The 20794-nt window shown below is 45.4% G+C and overlaps 1 protein-coding gene across 2 annotated transcripts in view; it reads right to left on the bottom strand.

Moving 5' to 3' along the window:
* Positions 1-16135, bottom strand: part of BEND4 (BEN domain containing 4) — a 30585-nt gene extending 14450 nt beyond the window's left edge. Inside the window, exons 1-3 of one of the 2 annotated variants that reach the window (XM_032852636.1) lie at positions 15535-16135; positions 9692-9829; positions 7637-8203 (exon numbers count right to left, since the gene is read on the bottom strand). In XM_032852636.1, coding sequence (XP_032708527.1) covers positions 7637-8203; positions 9692-9829; positions 15535-16033 — 1204 coding nt within the window. In that variant the 5' untranslated portion in view covers positions 16034-16135. The remainder of the gene's footprint in view (positions 1-7636; positions 8204-9691; positions 9830-15534) is intronic. The other variant, XM_032852638.1, reaches the window with a different exon arrangement.
* Between the last annotated feature and the right edge of the window lie 4659 nt (positions 16136-20794).

The raw sequence follows: 20794 nt of genomic DNA, 5'->3' as shown, positions 1-20794 counted from the left end.
CCTGAGAGAAATGGGTTACAAATGCTCTACTGGGTATCTAAGATATCTAGATGAATGCGCGACTCTCAGAAACAGATGGGCCCCCTAGCCTGGATGGCTTGATGGCATCATAGTCAGGGTTCAGGTCATTAAAGCCACACAGACAGGGTTTTCGACACATTCTCAGGCAGTAAATATCACTTAGCGGACAAAAAGACGTGGAAATGGGTCCTAAAGTAATTCTTGGGTACTTTTTTCTCCTTAATGTACTTCCTCTGGCACTAGGAACTGTCTGATTCTGGGCAAGTTACTCAGCCTCTGTTACCTCATCTGTAAAATGGGGATAATTACCCACTGTATATAGTTATTGTAAAGCAGAAAGTGCCCAGTAAAGAGTGCCCAATGTAGGCTGGTCTCATTTTATGAGTAGGAGCCTAGTGAATTCCTTGGAGGTCACTTAACGGACTTTGTTGTTAGACTAGAAAGTAAAAACTAGAAAGTTCTTCCCAGGAAATCTGCTCCAATTCTGTGTTTTCCCACATGAAGGATGCTTGGGTATTGAGAATCTAATTTTCACTGCAGATCATCACATTAAAATCTTGATCAGGGCTTCTCATAGCATTAATTACTCTACTTTGCTATATCACTGTTTTTACAAAATACACCATATCTATGATTTTAGAGGGAGACTGAAATTATTTACCGTCCTCTGAAATTATTTACCATGCCATCTATGCGCTTGTATCATCTTTAAGTGTCCTTTTCACGTAGTGTCTGTAAAGTCTAAGCTCTTGAACCGTAACAATGTAGAAATAAACCATAAGCTTTCAGTAGTCCTCAGCCTTACAGAGGCACGGTTAGGCTTCTGCTTAGGACAATGTCTCGTTTCTGTGGAATTTCACTGACCTGTGGAGATGCCACAACAGGCCTGACACTGGGCTCAGATTTGGGACACACAGCTGATGTGTCCTCTCTGTCCTCGAGCTTATACAGCCTGCCTTTCCTCCTATCAGGACACCCGGGAGAAACAGAAAGAGTAAAAATCTCCCCCAACACGGACTCTCACAGAAGTATGCATGAGGTACTATGGGAAGTGGTTAATTCTGCCTGGGAACTGGGGGAAGAATTTGTTACAGAGGTGACAGTCACCTCAATTGGGTCCTGAAGGATGAGTAGGAGTTTTTCAAGTGGGGAGAAGGAGATTATGTCCTTAAGTGGGGAGGAACAGCAAGAGTAAGAGAAGACCAGAAGCCAGTGTGATGCTGCTCAGGAATCCCCAGTTGTCCACTGGGGTTGGAATGCTTGGCATACAGTGGGAACTGGGAGTCGAGTCTCCAAAAACAGACAGGAAAAGAATCACGAAGCGAAGGACCCCAGGTGTCATAATGGGTGCTGGAATTTACAGACCATATGAAACCTGTAGAGGCTTGTCAGCCACGGATGATCTGGGGCTTTTCAGCAGGGGAGACACTGGAGTCTGAGGAGGTGAGTGGCTACTGCACATGTCCATGCTGAGATAGGCCTGGATGAAAAGAGTGGGGAGAGGAGGAACCCAAAGTGATGGGCATCTGAGAGGCGGAGTCCAGAAGGAGGCTGACATGACGTTAAGTGTGACAGGTGCATCTGAGGTTGCTAACCTGGGTAACTGGCTGCGTGCTGACCTCTTCACACGGCAAGACTACTACTTAAAATCGAAGGACACCACTTAAGATTTCCATATTACTGGGTGCAGGACAGTTTCTCTCACTCCCGTAAAGTTACTGTTTGTTGAACTTACTGGTAGATCTGGGAGACCCTCAGTTGCTAGTTAGTGAAGGTAATACTTCCAACATTCCAACAGTATTATTAACCTCATGGTACAGAAAGAAGAAACTGAGGCTCAGAATGGTTAAGGGAGTTGCCAAGAACCATAGGGAGCGAATAGCAGAAATCCAAACCCAGGTTTGACTCCAAACCCATTCTCTTTCCCCATTCATAGCTCTGTCTCCCTCCATCTCATGGCCATAGCAAGAGTTGTGATGACTTCTACCGATTTCTAATGAAGAGAACTCAATCCTGTACTCCTCTGTTCCTATCATTTGCTCCAGGTTCTTACTCAGAATACACTCATGGGTCTTCCTTCTCCTTAGAATCCCCACGCTTCTGTGGACCCAAAGCTGCCCTGAATGTTTTTTGCACAAGCCCTCGTGGATGCGTGTGAGTGGGGGGCTGGAGAGAGGGCCCCAGCATGGCCAAGCTACTTTCACTCCAGGCTTTTAGCTGTTGCAAAATTAGTTATCCAAAAACCTGGCATTCCTGGTTTATCTTTTTAAAATCTTCTTAGGAAATGACAACTGTGGACTAATATGATCAGAGCTGCCTAATCCAAGGTGAGTTTTCTGGTTTGTACCCTCAAGTTAGTAGTCCATCCTCATGATCCACGCTTTCCAGCTGGCCAGCTTGCTACCATGTATTTGTAAGTTTTGTGCCCACGCACGCATGTGGGACTCTGGCAGGCACCTGCGGGTCACCGAAAACCCCGGTGGCCCGATGCGCACTCTCCCAGCTGAGGTTGGACAAGGGAACTCCCTGCCTGTTTCAGCTCTTGCGCTGTAGCAAATGATCTCTCCGTGTACCACGTTTTTCATATTTGTGGGCTTTTCGTTGGTGAGCTCGCCATTTAAAAGGGACCCCGAGCGCAGAGCTGGAGGGCTGTCTGGTGGACCTGTGTGCAGGAAGGCCAAGAGGAGCCTCAGGGAGAAAACACGTGTCAGGTAAGCCTCATTCACAGCAGGATACAGTGCGGCTGGCTGTGAGTTGTGTTATTCCGACAATGCTATTAAATTAGGTCTCTTTAAACAAAAACATACATAAATATGCATCGATCTGTTGATAAAAATGTGACCAGAGGTCCTTAGAAACCCAGCTCCGTATTTCCCCGAGGGGTGATGCTTCGGGATTCGTTAATTCAGTGTCGACAGTGACTTTATAGAAAGTAACTACAATGAAGTGTGCGAATCGACCGTATTTTTCGGGTGAAAAGGGTAATAAACTAGATCTAGAGTCGAAAGGCTTGGATTATAACTCTAGCTCTGCCCCAGGCTTTTCCTGTCCTGATTTCAACCTCTTTGTCCATAAAGTGGGAAAGTTAATATTTGTTGGGAGAGGTAAAGATAAATTGAGATAATCCTAAATGTGCTTTTTATAAAGTAGGAAGTCCTTTAATGATGTCAGTAGTATATTCCTGTATATTTGGCACTTAGAACGTCTCAAGGTATTTTTAACATGTCGTAATTATTTTACTTTGGAAGCTATTTTCTAAAATTACCATATTTTATGATTCTAAGACCCACATTTTTTCATATTTGCTTGTTCAAAGAGAATTCTAAGGGGCAATTATGATTTGCAGTATTTTTTTTCCTTCTTAGTGGAATACAGAATACTGGTGCATCTTGCATTCAGTGGAATCTTAAATGAGATGATGTACGGTATTTAACATCCACCCTCCCTCGGGAGCTCACCTTGTGCTGACCACAAGCTTTCTAAACCAGTGCGCTCACCCTAACCTGCCACCTTCTCTGGGGAGACAGTTCCCCAACATCTTCCTTCTTTCAATAATGTCTCAGCTTTTCGTATTCCTGATCCAAATATCATTTCCTTCTGTGGCTTTTTACTTTTTTATTTTTTTTAAAGATTTTATTTATTTGACAGTGAGAGAGAGAGGGACAGAGAGCGCACAAGGAGGGTACAAGCAAGGTGAGGGGCAGAGGGAGAGAGAGCAGGCCCCCCCACTGAGTAGGGAACCAACATGGGACTCCATCCCAGGACCCTGAGATCACGACCTGAGCCAAATGCAGACACTTAACTGACCGAGCCACCCAAGTGTCCCTGTGGCTTTTTGCTTTTAACTTACCTTCACTTTTTTCTAAAAAATTTTAACTTTTCAACGGACTCTCTGACTTCTGGTGTGATAATGTAAACCGAAGAGTGGGGGCTGAGGCTCCTCCCTGAGGAGACAATATTTAACCGCCCACATGGGCAAGTCACTGGGGGCGGGAAGTCAGACGACTCTTCTCCAGGAGCCCTTGCTTGCATGTGGTTGACAATCAACAAGTCTTTGCTGACTCCTTGACACAGGATACAGCAACCCAGGCCCGGTCAGGTGGTAGGGGAAGAGCACCTTCCCCAACCTCTTTCTTCTCGGCACTTTCCTGTCCCCTTTCATAGCTGCCTAGGGAGCTAATTTCCCCCAATATTCTAATAGGCTCACTTGAAGTCCCACTTCCAGAACTGCTGCCAGGTATGAATGCTTATTTCAGGAAAAAAATAAAAAATTAAGAAACCAGGAATCTCAAAGTCATTCAACAGCACAACTCAGGAGCAGCCGAGAAGGGACTAAAATCAGTGTCCTAGCTCTGACCTGGGGCAGGCGTCCCTACCTTTTTGTTAACCCTATTTCCTCTGAATGCTACTTTCTCCTTTGTACTCATCCATCCTGCTTGGCTGTAAGGAGAGCCATCCCACAATATACGGGTAGTTTCTACCCAGGTACCCGGTCCTTCCCTGGGAATGCACTGGCTTTTAGAATAACAGAGGCCTACTGGAACTGCTGGGAAACCCCGACAATGATTAGAGAAAATGCATCCCAAATTATCCAGGAGAACTACTGATTGCAAAGTACTCCTGTAACATATAAAACCAGATGGCTTTTTACTTTGAACCTCTCTTCTTTACTACTTTATCTACTTTATTACTTGCTGCACTTTTCTTCAAATGGCTGTCTATAAATAACGGTCCCCTTCCCCAAAATTCATAATTAATGGAGTGAAAGGTGTATTCATAGGTGATCACCCACAATCTGGTCTGTTGTTTAGCCAAAGACAGAGGTTGAGCAGTATGGGGAAGGGGACAGTGATGCCTTCTTTTGCTTCAGGTTTTCGTTGTAAGCAACATGTTTGACTGAATGTCTAATGCTAAGGCGTCCCTATGTAATGAGTACATGCGTTAAGTAATCACTTTTTTTTTTTTTAAAGAGTGAGAGCGTGTGTATACACAGGGAAGGGAAGGAGGGACAGAGGGAGATCATCTTAAGCAACTGGAGCCTGACATAGGGCTCGATCTCACGACCCTGAGATCATGACCTGAGCCACAATCAAGAGTCAGAGGCTTTACTAACTGAGCCACCCATGTACTCCTTAAATAAGTAAATCTTTCTTGAATTTTATGCTACTTTTTTTCTATTCATAACTGACAAACCGATTTTCTTTTCTTTTTTTTTTTTTTAGCTTATTTTTATTTTTAATTTTTTAATAAACATATAATGTATTTTTAGCCCCAGGGGTACAGGTCTGTGAATCGCCAGGTTTACACACTTCACAGCACTCACCATAGCACATGCCCTCCCCAATGTTTTTTCTTTTTTTCATAAAGATTTTATTTGAGGGAGAGCATGAGTGGGGAGAGGGGCAGAGAGAGAGGGAGAAGCAGGCTCTCCACTGAACAGGGAATCCAACTTGGGGCTCAATCCTGAGACCCTGAGCTGAAGGCAGACACAGCCCACTGAGCCACCCAGGCACCCAGACAAACTGATTTTCATTCATATAGCTGGGTTTCAGTATGGATTATTTACTGAAATCATAGTTCTCCATGTGAAATGGCTTTTGACTCAAGTTTAAGGAGGGAGCTTTCAACAGGGCTGGACCGTTTACCCTAACAGTGGTGACCACAGCCTAATTTCAACAAGTATCATTCAATATTGGACCACCTAGAAAGCTCAAGAAATTGCAGCATTTTCATCTTTCTGGGAAACAGAGACAGTCGATTAGTGGCTACTCAGCAAGGAGTTATCCATGACAGACTTTTCACCTGGTACAGATAAATGGGAGGAGGACTAAATCACAAATTTACTTGGTATTTGCTGAGGACAAGCATTCAGGACTGGGAATTAGACATTACCACTCTGGACAATTCTGTTACCTGTCCTCGCACGGTGAAACTCTTAGCCACAGTTCTGAACGGCTGATGTAGTAAGGATCTAGAATTCACTGATCTCCAGAACACTATTTTCTCTCCCAGGGAAAGAGGACGATGGGGAGCAAGATGGAAAATACTCCTTTGGGGATAAAACTCCAAGTTAATTAACTATAATTTGTGGAACTGTGAGAGCTGTAAACTCCCACAGAGTGTTAGCTCCGGCCCCCTCTCTTGGACTTGGGCGAACCCAGTGGAGTTCTGCGGCCACTGCACTGAGTTCAACCCATGTCTCCTGCGGTCGCTTTCTGCCTGGCATGGGAAGACGGGGACCTTTTATCTAACCCCAGGGCTCAAGTGCAAAGGGAGAGAAAGGATTAACTTCACCTCTTCCTTCTCCCCCACAACACAACCGCACTAAATCTAATTCTGAAATATTCTGAACCAAAACTCTGGTCCATTTGGGAAAGCTTTTAAATCAAGGGATGGAAGGAAAATAAATTTCTGATCTGGCAATTCTTAATGCTCGCTTTTGCTTTTGTTTTGCATGTGTACTAATAAACAAGAGGGTGGTAGTCTTCACTATTTCCTTCTTTTTAAGTCAGCTGCCAAACTGGGTGGTTCAAAGACACTGAGTCAGGAAAAGAACAAACTTTCTATTTACATTTATATATCAGCCTTAAAAATTTTAATGTAAAAATTTTAATGTGTTATATACATCCTATTTTGAACACACTATATTAGTATAAGTAGGACATGTATGTAATTAACCAATAAATGTGTCCATTGGTGGATATATGCTTAAAACTTTTTATCAATGGGCTGCATGAAGGAAAGGCTTTGAAGGTACCGTTCTAGCTAATGATCTTACCATCTTTTATTAAGTCACAGACATATAGGAAATGAATTCGAAGACATAAGCAAAATCGGTCGCTCTTTAAATAGCAAAAAAAATGGCTCTGCAGCCCAGAGAAGATCTTGCCATAAAGATGACTTTACTACTCCACAGATCTAGTGTCTCTAAGAGGCAGGAAATGCCTGCTTCGCCAGGGGGCACAAATAGTGTGGGATCAGCTTAATTACCGGTCTGTCTTTAATCTATTCTTTTCAGTTTACAGTTGCTTATTAACTTTAAGGAGGAGCCTGCATGCTAAAAAGAGACTATGCCTGTTGAAACTTAACAAGAGTGACAAGAAATTAACGGAACAGAAGAGACCACTTGTTTAGTTCTCCTCACATCCCCCCCTCTGAAAGAATCATTCCACTTTACTCTCTACTACTAATAAAACACATGTAGTGAAGTCTTTAAAAATACAAAAGCTGCTTTTAAAAGAGAGGAACACTTTTTGATGAAAACCCAGGCTCATGGCACTTGGCCTACTGGATTCTCCGATCAAGTCTGGAATCACTTTTACATGGTTAGAGACATCTTTGAACAGGACTGTGGTCTCCAGGCCTACAACCGACTTAAACATAGATAGGACAAGGCTGGGAGTTCATCCTGAAATTTCCATTTGGCACTGGAAGGCGAAGGCCACTCCATGCGTGTGCCTGTTTTGCCCAACTTTTCTCCCTTGCTGGCCAAAATGAAAAATAGATACCTACACATGCATGCACGCACCTGCGCGCGCACACACACACACACACAGAGCTGAGACAATGGAAAGGAAGGATCTACAGGTGGCTTGCAAGGAAAACGGCACGGTACCTGGGATGCTCTCCAATTTCCGTCTGAGTTCTTCATTTTCTTGTTGCAGGGAAATAACCTCCTGCTCCAGCTCCTGGCACCTTGGACAGTAGCCTTCCTCTTCCTCCTCTTCCTCCTCCTCTGGCAGTGTGGAAGAGGATGGGTGACCGTGGGATTCGGAGGTCGCCGGGGAGGTCCAGCCACCTAGTGTGTGCACGGGGGAGGTTGACAGAGGATCCACGTCGGCCAGATGGCCGTACTCACTGACCGATGAGGTGTTTGGAGTCGGGAAACTCCCTGAGAGCAGGTAATTTTGTAGGGAGTCAGTGAAAACCCTCAAAAAGGCAGAAGTCTGTTGTTTCCTTTGCATATATTGCATGTCTACGTCTACATTATCAGAGGTCTGACTGTGGACCCCTTTCCCGATGGGACACTGCTCCTGTCTTTCGGTATAACTCGAGCCTTCCTGCTTTACGCAAGAAATCATGGATTGGGAATGGTTGGAGTCCAGAAGCTTTCCTCCACAATTTAAGAGACTAAGAACTCGACTGCATTGCTGGGCAAAGGCATCCAAGATCATTCGACTCTCTGAAACACATGAAAAGACACATCAGAGACGGATAGCCAAAGACAAGGGGAAGGGGGTAAGTGAAGGCCTCAGCGTTGAGCATACCATTCAAAATGTTAAAAATATGTATTTCTACTTTCCATCCCAAACTAAGGGGACGAGATAGGATGCATTAGCTTCCTGTCATTCTGCAACCAGAGGGGTGCCTGAAGAGTTTCCCCCACCCCCTCCCTCTGGGAAATGGCAAGACTGTGACTTTGGGCACCACATAGAGATTTCCATCGCTGTGGCATTAACTGGCCTGCACAGGTCTGAACCCACACCTTTGGCTTCATTAATATCCTTACTCTAATGAATCGAGCCAGTCACTGCCAACTCAATTCCTCATTGATAGGAGGGCTTACAGCAATCATTACTTCTATTTCTGGAGTGCCCTCATGCCCTTGCTATTAATCAGCTGATATGGTCCCTGCCGAGTACGTTGCTCCCAGATGCAAAATGGAGAAGAAAGATAAGTCCTTTTGAAGAGCTCACTAGACATCTAAGGTAAAACAAAGAGTGGCCTATAAGGCAAACGATGACAAGCCCGAAAGCAAAACCGTGTTAGCCAACATCTGTGTTCACTATGCTTTCTTGTCATTTATCTGTGAACTTGGATTTCTCGTCAAGGACCATGTTTAGGCCAATCTGTGTAAGTATCATGAGGAAAGCAGCAGTGTCTCTCCTTAGAGCCTCTTCCATTAGACTGTCAAGCCTCTTAAAATGGCATGTGTCGAGAGTGATGGTTAGTTCACAGAAATGTATTCAAAAGCATATTAATTGTCAATCAATGAAAAGTAAAAACCAAGTGGAAAGCATCAGTTTAGAAAAACAAGCAAAACCCCCTCAAACTGTGAAAACATGTTTTCGCGTTGTCTAAGGGTCTTGAAAATTTGCCCCAAATGCAAATGTCACAAGGTACATTCCCTTCTTTCCAGACCACCTTCCAGAATGGACTATTTATAAAAACAGAGAGATGCTTTATAAGGCTTACGTCGAGGTGGTGGATGCCTCTCATCTCCTCTCCTCCCTACCCAGAATAATGGCCACAAAATACTGCAGATTTTAGATGCCAGCAACTATTTACGATAGAAATTTAACTAGCTACTTGTTATCTCTGAACATGTTGACAAGCTGTATTTGGGGGGGAATAAACTTGAAAAATGAAAAATAGTGAGATGTTTGAGGGCTTCTATGGGGACAGCAAAATATATACTGACTATATGCAGGGCCTCTTGTAAATAAATAGGTCTTACTTTAGAGCATTTCATATATCCTTGGCTGGGGTGGCTAGAACACTCTGGGCAGGCTGCACGTCCACAAGGCTGTTTTCTTCCTGGTGCAGTGCTTTCCCACTCTTAGGACCAATACTACCTTTAGACACAGGTAGGGGGACCCCTACCCTAACCGTCCTCCTCCATCCCACCCTCTCCCCATGGTGAGGTACCCAAGATCCAGGAATTCCTTACTCAAACGGCTTCGAGGGCCTGTGTTGGACTCTTCCCTGAGCCATTCTCCCAAAGACAGACCATGGTGCCAGAGCCTGGAAGTTTGGACTGGGGCATCCATTCCTGTGTATGTGAGGTTCCTCCTAGTGGAAGATGAAGCTGGGGGTGGGGAGAGAAGGCCATGGGCTGGCTGAAAACTCCAAAGTCAAATCTGGTCATTAAGAAGGTGTATTTACCAGGATAGGTGGATGGAACATATTTTATTTAACAGTTAGTTAATTATTTAGATATATGGTATGTAGGCCTGAATTTGCACTCTTGTCCTAAATCCCACAAATATTAGGTACAGGTCTGTTTTTTACACAATGATTTTTGAGTCCTGAAGAAAGAACCAGATGTCAGGTACAGTTTCAGGCTAGAATTGATTGATGCACGGGAACTTCGTTGAAGCCGCAGCAAGGATAAAGTCCACTCGCTCTCTGGGAGAAAAAGGGATGTGGATATGGGCAGCATGTTTGCTGGAATTGATGCCTCTGCCCCCTGCCAGGTGGAAGGGAAGAACTGTGCCCATGATTTAAACCAAAAAGTAATGGGGGAAAGACCTCAGATATGTGGGTGTTATTTCTTTACATTGACCCAAACCAAATAAACAAAGTAAACGGTTGAACCATACAAGTGGGAAGACTTAAGGTGATGTTGCATTCTCATTTTCACTTCCGGGTTTTTGTTCTTTTATTAGTAAAATCAAAGGATGATATTGATTGGGAATTTTCAATTCTAGCACACTAGCAGTTTCCATTCATTTTAATCCTATAATCCCATTCCAGACCTGAAGTTGTATTTACTGTTTGCATTTTAATCAGCACAGACCCGGATGATTTACATCCTATACACTTCTAACATAACCTTGATGAAAGGAGCAAAATATGAAAAGAAAGGCTAAAATAGAAGCGCCTATATAGAATTGCTTGAATATATTTGTTCCATGTCCTAAAGCACACTCAGTAGCTTTCATCATATTGATAAATCACATTAGGGTATACATCTTAAGGGGAAAAAAACCCTGACTTGGGGATAAGCATGATTTGTTTTTTTTTAATTGAAGGATAAACTTGTAATATGCTGAGAAAAAAATCATTATGTAATATGCTACATTATGAAGATAATGTATTAAAGTGCTCTCAGAATATCAGAGAGTAGCTACGACCATAAAAACAGTTCTTGCCTTCAGTTTTTTAAAAATGCTTCATTCTGAATTTGTTCTGAGAGCTGACAGATGCAAAAATAGCAACCATAAGCCTTAAAGTTGAATTTCTCTTCTTTTTGGTAACTTAAAACATTGAAATAGTGTTTTCACATCAATATGTGGAAGAATATGATGAAAAATATTACTATTACACTTGGCAGAAAACAGCACATCTTTCTACTTACTCCATATTGCAGCCAGCAATACTTTAGCTTTCCAGACAGAATATAATTAGAAATGCAAGTACTGTGCAATGCCCATTACGCTAAGAAATGGAGAAAAGTTCTGTTTTCATACGAACACAAACGAATGGTCACTGACCCATGATTCTTAATTGAGCCAAGTGTGAACATGTATTTTGAATTTTTTTTTAACTGCTTTTCCCCCCTAGTTACAGAATGCTCCACGCAAGCAATGGCAAGGAAGTACAAAGTCAACAGTTTACAAAGGGGCTTTAAAACTACCTACTTTATTCCTAAGTTCTCTAAAAGTAAACACTGCAAAAGGTTAATAAATCACAGTCATGAAGCACTGTAAAGTGACCACCTGTAATTTATTTTGCTCTCCTGTGCGATCTGTTGGGATAATATCATGTTGCAAATTGTGCCTAGTCTGATTCCAAAATCTGAATCCGTGATTATTTTTTTAATTAAAAAATTCACTTCTAGAAATTCTTCTAAATTTAAGTGGTTTAATCCATCCTAAATCTGATAAGTGAATAAGGGATGGGAACTCAGCAATCAAACACAGGCGCCTTTTTTTAATGTCCTTCTTTGTAAGTAAAGCCTTGAATGGAATTTGTCCATCACAGCCTATACCCAAGAGTATTCTGTTACCATGAAGGCGATCACAGTAGTCGAGATTAGTGGTAACCTTTTGATTTTAGCCCAGCGAAGGGTGAAATATATTAATATAAAAAATGCAGAAGCAGAAAAAAATTTTTGTGATCTACTAGCACGTATCCATACGTTTTATCTACCAAAAGGATTTCCAGCTAGTTCAAAATAGATGGATTTCCTTAAAACATTAATATAACTTCTGAAGAGAGGACTTCATGGCATAGAAAATAGAAGTTAGAAAATGAAAGCATCTTTGGGAGCATCACCCTTGTCTTAAATCAATGAACTATGTCTTTTTAAAAAAGGCCATCCAATTTCTTTTCATAATGGCAAACATCAACACAGCAAAACAGGATGCAATTTTTCTAAATAAATAAATCAATGATGTGTCAAAAATTAACAGATGAGTTAATATACCCGGTGCTATCAAAACCAGATGGTGCTTCCTAATATTCATCCTGCTCAGTCAATCCCTGAATATTTTCTGGACCATCGGTATATAAAATAGGATGCTGCTATTTGTGATGGCAAACAAAAGCAATCATGCCTGCCAAGCACATACTATAACAGGCAGCATTTCAGCTCTGCTAGACAGAAAGTAATTAGAATGCTTTTAATGTCCAAAAGAATGATGCTGATAGGCTGCCACAGATGTGTAGATTTATGAATATTTATATGGTGGTTTATAGCTGACACTTTTATCAGTTGAAGAAGATAAAATATCTGCCTGACTCAAAAGCTTGACAGTCAGGTTAATAAAATCTCATTAAAGAGAATGACCTATGCAATTATATAGGATTTATTGTAATTCATTTTTGATTGTACTCTGCTTAAAGATGCAATTTCCCATTTCCTGATGCCAAATTTAGGCTGCATATCAAGATCTACGTGGGTTTTAACTCTAAGCCTCCCACAGAGGAAAAATATGCTCTTAAAACCATGGTATATTACCCCTTTTAAGGAAAATTATACTCTTCATGAGATTTTATAAGAATGCTGAAAAATCTATTTTTAATCACATATTTCTCCTCTCAATGGTTTATGGCGCTTAATGGCAAATAAGATTCACTTCAACCTTTCCATCTTTTCCCTGCATTTACTCTGGACACTCCGCTATCTCTCTTCTATCCCTGACTCGATTCATCACATGGACGTCTTGACTATTTTCCGTTTACCAGCTAGCTGGAGAGGCTGCAAAACACTTTTTTGAGGGTGCAACAAGCAACTTACCACCTCCCCAGCCCCCTCCCCAGTATGCTTAAATGGTGTCAGTCTGTGCACACATGCTCATTGGTTCAAAGTGGAACCACTAGTTCCTCAAAGAGCCAATCAGCTCTTCAGGTGACTGTCCCTCTGATGGCCACTCACATCTCTGTACCTGTTAAGAGATGGCTTTGTCCATCAATGATTAATATTAGGACCATAATTCATGATGTCCAGTACCATGGCTTTTTTTTTTTTCTCCCCTGCCAGACCATTTTCCTCACTGCATGGAAGAAACCTACCAACCAATTCCCATCTTTTCAACAAGCACATGGCATCCTGTGCTTGGTGCTATCAAGCTTACCTCTCTATAACCTCAAAAAAAAAAAAAAAGGAGCAGCAACAGCAGCCTTGAGAATAAAAGGAAATAAAAAATATAGGGAGTTTGATGGGGCATCAGACAAAGCCCCCTTTCACTCTTTTAGATGCAATGACGTTGAGATGTCCACCTGGCAAAATGAACTAGGACAAAATTAACTAGGAAGAAACACTGAAAGAGAACATTTACAACAAGGTGAAAAGGAAAAACAAACTCCTTGTGAATGAAAGACAGCAAGGACACTGTCAGAACAGGAGGGAGCATGGCAAGGACAGCAAGTGGCTGGTGTAGAAAAGAGAAATGCAGGAAAAAGCCAGGTTAAAACTATGGATGAAAAATGGAAACGAGGGGGCAGATTTATAGTGTATAAAAGGAAGCAAAAGGTTGATTAAAGACTTCGCAGGCAGATAAAAAGGGGGGAAACCCCCCAGTGAACGTGGTGGAACTAAGGTTATGCAAAGGGATTGGCAAAACATAGGAAAAGGGAAAAGAACCCAAACGGGGAGAAACACCATATAAAACAAAGATAAAGCAGGTCAAGGGAATAAACATGGGCATGAATGAATAGAAGAGTCCAAATAGAGAAAGAACACAAACCTTACTCAAAGGGGAGAACACAAAAGAGTAATAAGGGACAAAATGGAAGTGGGTGGGTAGCCTAACAATAATATAAAAACACAACACAATATCAGGTCAAAAGCAACTGGGGAAAAAAAAAAAGACAGAAAAACCCCCAACAACAAACCACCCCACAAACAATAAGCACCCCTACATAAGAACCCCACTCGAAGCCGTCAAACATCTCCAAATCAGTGAGAGATGTGACAAAACAAGTCTTCACTATTACCTGTAATTAGATTTTCTTTCTCAAAACCAATCCTTCATGCGTCAAAATATTGACAAACAACAGAACATTAGCTCAGGCATCTATAACTCATTTAGAGACAATGCTCATATTTTCATCAGGACAATAGCTTGGATCCACCGATATGACGAATTTGGAGGGCTCTAAAATGCCATAAAAGGCCCAGAGCAGGAACTTTTCGTTCTCAGGAGCGAGCTAAACGCGGCTCTGCGCCCCGAGGGAGCGCAGAGTGCCCTTGGGCGCAGGCCCCAGGCTATGGCCTTTCTACCAGCCCACCTCCCCGGAGCCTAACCCGAAGGAGAGCAGCCTTTTCCGAGGGGGGCTCCTGCAAGGCACCCGGCGGAGAGGAACCTTGTGCCCTGGGGTGGGCGCTCCCACCAGGCATTTCGTCAGAGCTGGGGCCCAGATGCCCCGGAGGCGCCGTGCAGCCCCATCACTCCTGGCGGGGGGCGGGGGGGGGAGGCTTGGGCGGCGGGTCCCAAGCGCCCGGGGGGGGGGTGCCCCGGGGCGGGGGGGGGGAGGGGCTGGACGTCCCTCTCCCTAAAGTCCGCCGCAGGGGCCAGCGCCCAGCGCCAGGTCCAGCCGCCTGGCCGCTGCAGAGGAGCCCGCTCTCTTGCCCCCACGGGCCGGGACTCCGGGGCGGGTGGGGAAAGAGGGCCGCCGAGCAGGGACCGCGCGCGCACGGGAAACACAAGCGCACAGAAGAAGAAAAGGAAGCCCCAGAGCCAGCCAAGTGGACCGCGGCAGAGTAAGAGTACATCAAAGAGGTGGTGAAAAAGAGGATCGGAAGGAAAGGAAGGAGAAAGAGAAGGCAAAACCAGAGGAGAAGAGAGGTAAAGGGAAAGTGGAAGGAAAAAGTGCAGCCGCCGAGGGTGAAGGAAGGGCGTCCCCGAGCGCCGCCCGAGCAGCGCTTGCCTCGCCCCGAGCGGCCGCGGCCGCCACCCTGGGGTGTCCGGCGCGCCGCGGCTGCCTCCCCTCCCCCGACGGACCCCGGCCGCGGACCGCCACCGTCCCGCATCCTGGGCGCCACGCCGGATCCGAGCGCCGAGCCACCTGTTAGGAGGCGCGCGCGCCGTCGGAAGCTCCGCACGCGGCGGCGGCGGCGCGGAATCCTCTAGAAGTTGCCGCCGGTGCGTGGAGGCCTCGGGGCTGCGCTCCGACGCCCCGACTCTCTCAGCCGGGACTGCGCTCGCCCGGCTCCCGTCGCGCCCCTCCCGCCGGGCCCGGCGCGCGCGAAACGGCGTCCGCCATGCCCAGCTTCTGGTTCCCGGGCCCCCACCCCTCCCCGCAGCCGGGCGGGAAGGAAAGTTGCGCCCAGGAGTTGGTCGGTACCTGCACTGAGCTCCAGGCTGGCGCCGTCGCTGCCCGCGCTGCTGCTGCCTGTGGCGACCGCCGGGCCCGGGCCATACCTGACGACGGCGGCGAAGGACGAGGATGAGGAGGCGGCGGGGGCCGCCGGCGGCGGCGCCGGAGTCCTCAGGTGGCCCTGGGACGCGGCGGGCGTGCAGGATGGAGACGACGACGAGGCGGCGGCGGCGGCCCGGCCGGGCCCGGGGGGGTAGGAGCTCTGCGCCTGGAACTGCTGCTGCGGCTGCGGCGGCGGCGGCGGCGGCTCGCTGCTGCTGATGGAGACGGCGGCGTGCTGCGCGAAGGGCGGCGGGGGCGGCGGCGGCCGGACGTGCGGCAGCTCCACCAGGGTGGGTCTGTCGTAGCGCTTGGCCAGCGCCGGTCTCTTGCTGGGGAACGTCTTGAGGACGCTGTAGGGGCTGCGCTGCTTGTAGATTTTGGGGACGCTGGGCCCCTCCTCCGCCGGCTGCATCTCCTCCTCCATCCTGCGCCTCTGGGCCGGTCCCCGGTCGCACGCCCCCTCCCCGCCGGGCGCCGGGCTCCGAGGGTGCCTCCGCCTCCCGCCCGCCGGCTCTGCCCGAGTGCGCGCGTGTGGGAGGGTGTGTGCCTGTGCCTGGGCCGCCGCCGCCGCCGCCACTGCCGCCTGTCGCTGAGGCTGGCATCGCTGAGCCCCCGCGCGGGGGGCTGCCGCCCGAGCGCTGATTGACAGGCCGCCTCGCCAATGCCTGGAGGGAGAAAGGAGGTAAAGAGCAAGTGTTTAGGGTAATATCTGCTAATGATAATGGGGGCGGGGGCGGGGCCTGGCGGCGCCGCCGCCGCCCGAGGGGTCCGCGCGCCGGGTGTGCGCCTCCGACGGGGGGGAGGGAAGGGAAGAGCAGGATCCCGAGGGCGCGCGGGTAAACAGGGCGAGGTCCCGGCCAGCGCGAGACTTTGGAGCCCCAGGTGCGGACTTGGAGGTTTTGCCGTTGCGGGCGGGGTTCAGCTTCGGAAATGAGCTCCTGGCGCCCCCTACGTGACCCCAAACTCTCGGGGTTGCACAGAGGGGCTGGGAGTAGTTGGAGTGGGGTGTGTGTGCCTTGGGAAGGTATTGCAGCCAGTTCTACCCCTCGGGAAATCCTCCCCGACCTTTTGAAAAGAACATCTTGAAGGATTTGACCTAGGGTCGCTTCGCGTTGTGCGCCTCTCCGGGTCGGCCCACACCCAGCGCTTGACCTTTGAGCTCATGCAGATCACAGGAGCATAAGATCATACGGGATCTCGGACTTATACATTATTTTATTAATTTCCAGTAGGGGCCCAGAGAATGTAGCAGAATCATTTACCCCATTCTACAGATGAGTAAACAGAGGCCCCGCGAGGTAATTGCCCAAAGCCAGACACTCAGGAGTGTGTGGCCGAGTGCAGACACGCATCCAGATCATTTGAATTCATATCCTCACTTCTCATAGCACGTAGACTCTGTGCAATTGAGGGAAAAATCTGACCCGATACCTCCCTTTGGAATGGTGATTAGATGCCTTCAACAATGTCATTTGATATATACGTAAATGTGAGAACCAGGGTGGCCTGCTCTGTCGCCCAGCAAGCTTCTCACTGCATCTGGGGCCATCAGGCCAGTGTTTCTGGAGGACACACAATTCCAGTAATTGATTGAATGAAAGACGAGCTTCTGTGGTTTGGAGGAGGATCCCCATGGAGTAGAGTTGTCTTCAAATCTTGAGGAGTGCCCTGGCTTCTCCCAGAGGCTGCTTGGAGCAAATCATCCCTCTCTCCTAGGCCTGCGACGGTGCCAGAATACTCCCTCCCAGAATTGGTTTCCAGCCTGTCAGTCTTCATTCTCCAGGTTAGGAATCTGAGTGCATCTCCTCCTTGATGTGTGACCCTCCTCTCTCCACTCTGAAGTTGCATTCCTTTTCGGAGTTTCCTTTCAGTCTTGGAAAAGTGACTCATTTTCTTCTGGGGGTTCAGGTCCTTGGCCTCTTATTTCCCCTATCTCCCTTACCTTGGACGCCTTCTCTCTCTTGGCTGGTTCAGCTTCTGTGCCCCTCCACCCAAGATAGTCTCCCTCTCTCCTGCAGCTTCTTCAGATCATGCTGTGGGTACCCCCCCTTCCATTTATTAGAGATGAAATAAATAATGCCATAAATAAAAGTATTTGGGAGTCCAGGAACTGTCAGAGCTGATTAGGGCATAGAGGACATTTTCTTTCTCATTATGCAAAAGCATTTCATGGGGAAATAAAAGAGGTTTCATTGTAACTCATGCATGTCATATTTCAAGGAATTCAAGATATTAATCATATTTAACATTATTTGCAACGTTTCTCCCTGGCTTCTGAAAACTGCTAAATGAGGACACGTGGATCACTAGGAAAAAGGGAGACAAGCATGAGAGGGACAGTTAAGAAATAATGAAATGCTGGTAAAAGACAGGGAGAGAGAATGAGATGCCAGAGAGATGTTTCTTAGGCACATAAGTGAGAAATGGGGGAGCTTCTTCTGAGATGTGAGACAGCTGAAATTGAATGATATACTGGAGGAAATAAATGATAACAAACCTCCCCGCACTTTTTTTTCTATAAAGCAGTTCTGAATTTTGCATTGAAATGTTTACCTCCCACTGTACTCCCAGATAATTTGCCAGTAAGTCCTGGCGTTTGAAAAGAAATTTGGGGTAGTGGCAGTGTTTATGCGGGGTGACTTAGAGGGGAGAAATTTTTGAATCCTACTGAAGAAGTAATTTCCTATACCTGAGAGCTTTGTCTTATGATTATGTATTTTTATTTTTATCATCCTTGCCAACCACTTAAACATCTTAAGAGACTGGGAACAGTACTTCTGTTGTTATATTTTACCAACTAAAAGGACCTGCCATCTTACACATCACAAAGTGGTCATTTCTATAAAACTAGTGGTTTAGCTTTAAAAGGCAAGGTGGGGGACAGGAGTCCTAATGGAAAAATATTAGAAATTTAGAAATGATCCATTTACAGATCCTCATACTAATAGTCACCTACATCTGGGGCCAGAGAAAAAAATGAAGTGCTTAATAATCACTCTTGAGAAAATAAAATGGGCATTTATTCCAAGTTTGGAGTTGGACTCAATTTTAAACTTGTAACTGACCATTAATCCCTGCCTGGGATTGTACTTAGCTGAGTATTGTACAGAAATGTAATGTATTGAGGTGTTTATAAAATCACTGGTAGCACTTTGTAAGCATCTTTCTGTAAGTTATAGTTTAAATTATCAGATGGTGACTTTGCTGATATCTTCTCTTTGGGGGTCTCATGGGGACTGATAGGATGGTAATGATACCCATGCTTTAAATCTCCATAGATATTTACTCTTCTCACACACAAAAATAGTGAACTTTCTAAAGCCAAATGGCTCTTTATGGACAGGGTGGTTTTTGATTGGCAGCATGTCAATTCCTTGAGCCATCCAGAATATAGCTTTTAAATAATAAGTCAGCCATGGGAAATGCTTTTTATTGCACCAATTTCAATGATATTTAATGAGCTTCTGATTGACTGTTTGATCTCCCAATGTTTTGTGCTACTTTTAATTCATTTCGTATAATAGAAAAAAAGTAATTGGAATAAAATTTTGTGACAAGATAATGACCTTCCACTTTGAAATTAAATGTCTGATTAGCTTCAACATTTTAATGCTGAGATGATATTGCGGCGGGAACAAGAGTGTGCGTGCCATCATTTAGTGGGAAAGGGCTGAGGATACTCCTTTGCTTTTCCCACTGCTTGACAGAGACGGTGAAGTGGCCACAGAATCGTAGACTCGTAGTACTAGAAGAGACCTTCCTGGTCTTTTATTTTGTGACTGAGCCTACGCCTATAGCTTTTCTATGACATTGCTAAGTGGTTGTACATACCATGCCTAAATACTTCGGGTGCTGGGGACCTCACTACTTCTGGAAACATTATTCACCCAAGGATTTGTTTGTTGGTTCGTTGATTTTTTTGAAGTAAGATCTATGCCCCCACGACTCAGACTCACAACCCCAAGATTGCATGCTCTACCAACTGAGCCAGCCAGATGCCCCTCACTCAAGGATTTATTCAACAGATATTTACTGAGTGCCTACTATGTGCTAGGTACCTTTCTACGCATTGGGGGATATAATGGAAGCAGATCCCAAGATCCCACTATTATAGAATTGGGGTGGGCAGGGAATAAATAAGCTGGAAACTAACCAAACTGTATATTACATTCACATAATATAATAAGTAAATACGTTATACATATATACTCATATAGTTAACAGTATACTAATGTAATAAATACAACATATAAAACATGTAATACTTAATACTATTATTGATCATATTTCAGGTAGAAATAACTATGATAGAAAATAGGATGGGGATGTTATTTTTTATTTTTTTAGATTTATTTATTTATTTATTTATTTGACAGAGATCACAAGTAGGCAGAGAAGCAGGCAGAGAGAGAGAGGAAGGGAATCAGGCTCCCCGCCGAGCAGAGAGCCCAGGACCCTGGGATCATGACCTGAGTCGAAGGCAGAGGCTTTAACCCACTGAGCCATCCAGGTGCCCCGGGGATGTTACTTTTGATAGGATGGTTTGAGAAGACCTCTCTGAGGTGGACCACTTGAGCTGGGTGTTTACTAGCCATCCATGAGAAGAGCGCTCCGGGCTGAGGGCAACCAGTGCAGGAGCCATCAGGTAGGAATAGGTTGGATGTTCTCAGGGAGCTGAAGCCAGGACGAGTAGTTGGGAGTGTCCAGACAAGGGGCAGAGCAGCGAGGAGATGCGCCCCGGGGCAGGGTGGGCCCAGCATGTGCTGTGTTTTGTACACCTCGGGAAATGTTTGGCATTCATTTGAAATGCCATGGGAAGCTTGGAAGTGGTGAAGCTGGGGAGTGGCACAGCCTGATTGATGTTCTTAAGAGATAATTTTCAGAAAAGGTAAAATTACGACTCTCCTAGGTACGCAAAAAAAAAAAAAAACAAAACCAGATGTTAACAATTTTATTTAACTTGTTCGATGCCCTCCTAGCGTTCAAAGGAAAAGTCAGAAAAGCACAAATTGATATGGAATAAAGGAATGTTGAACTGAACGTGGAAAGGGTTTTTCGATGCATAGACTGGATTTCCATGGGGAGGTGCAGACAGGACAGTTTGCATGTCTGTCAGTTATCTAAACTTTCAAAGTTGTAAAAGTTGTTCAAAGACAGTGAAAGAACAGAATCAGATAACTTGGAA

This window comes from Lontra canadensis, unplaced genomic scaffold (genome assembly GCF_010015895.1).
Source record: "Lontra canadensis isolate GAN:19392208 unplaced genomic scaffold, GSC_riverotter_1.0 scaffold1, whole genome shotgun sequence".
Lineage (NCBI taxonomy): Eukaryota > Metazoa > Chordata > Mammalia > Carnivora > Mustelidae > Lontra > Lontra canadensis.
This window is presented reverse-complemented; position numbering and strand designations above follow the sequence as displayed.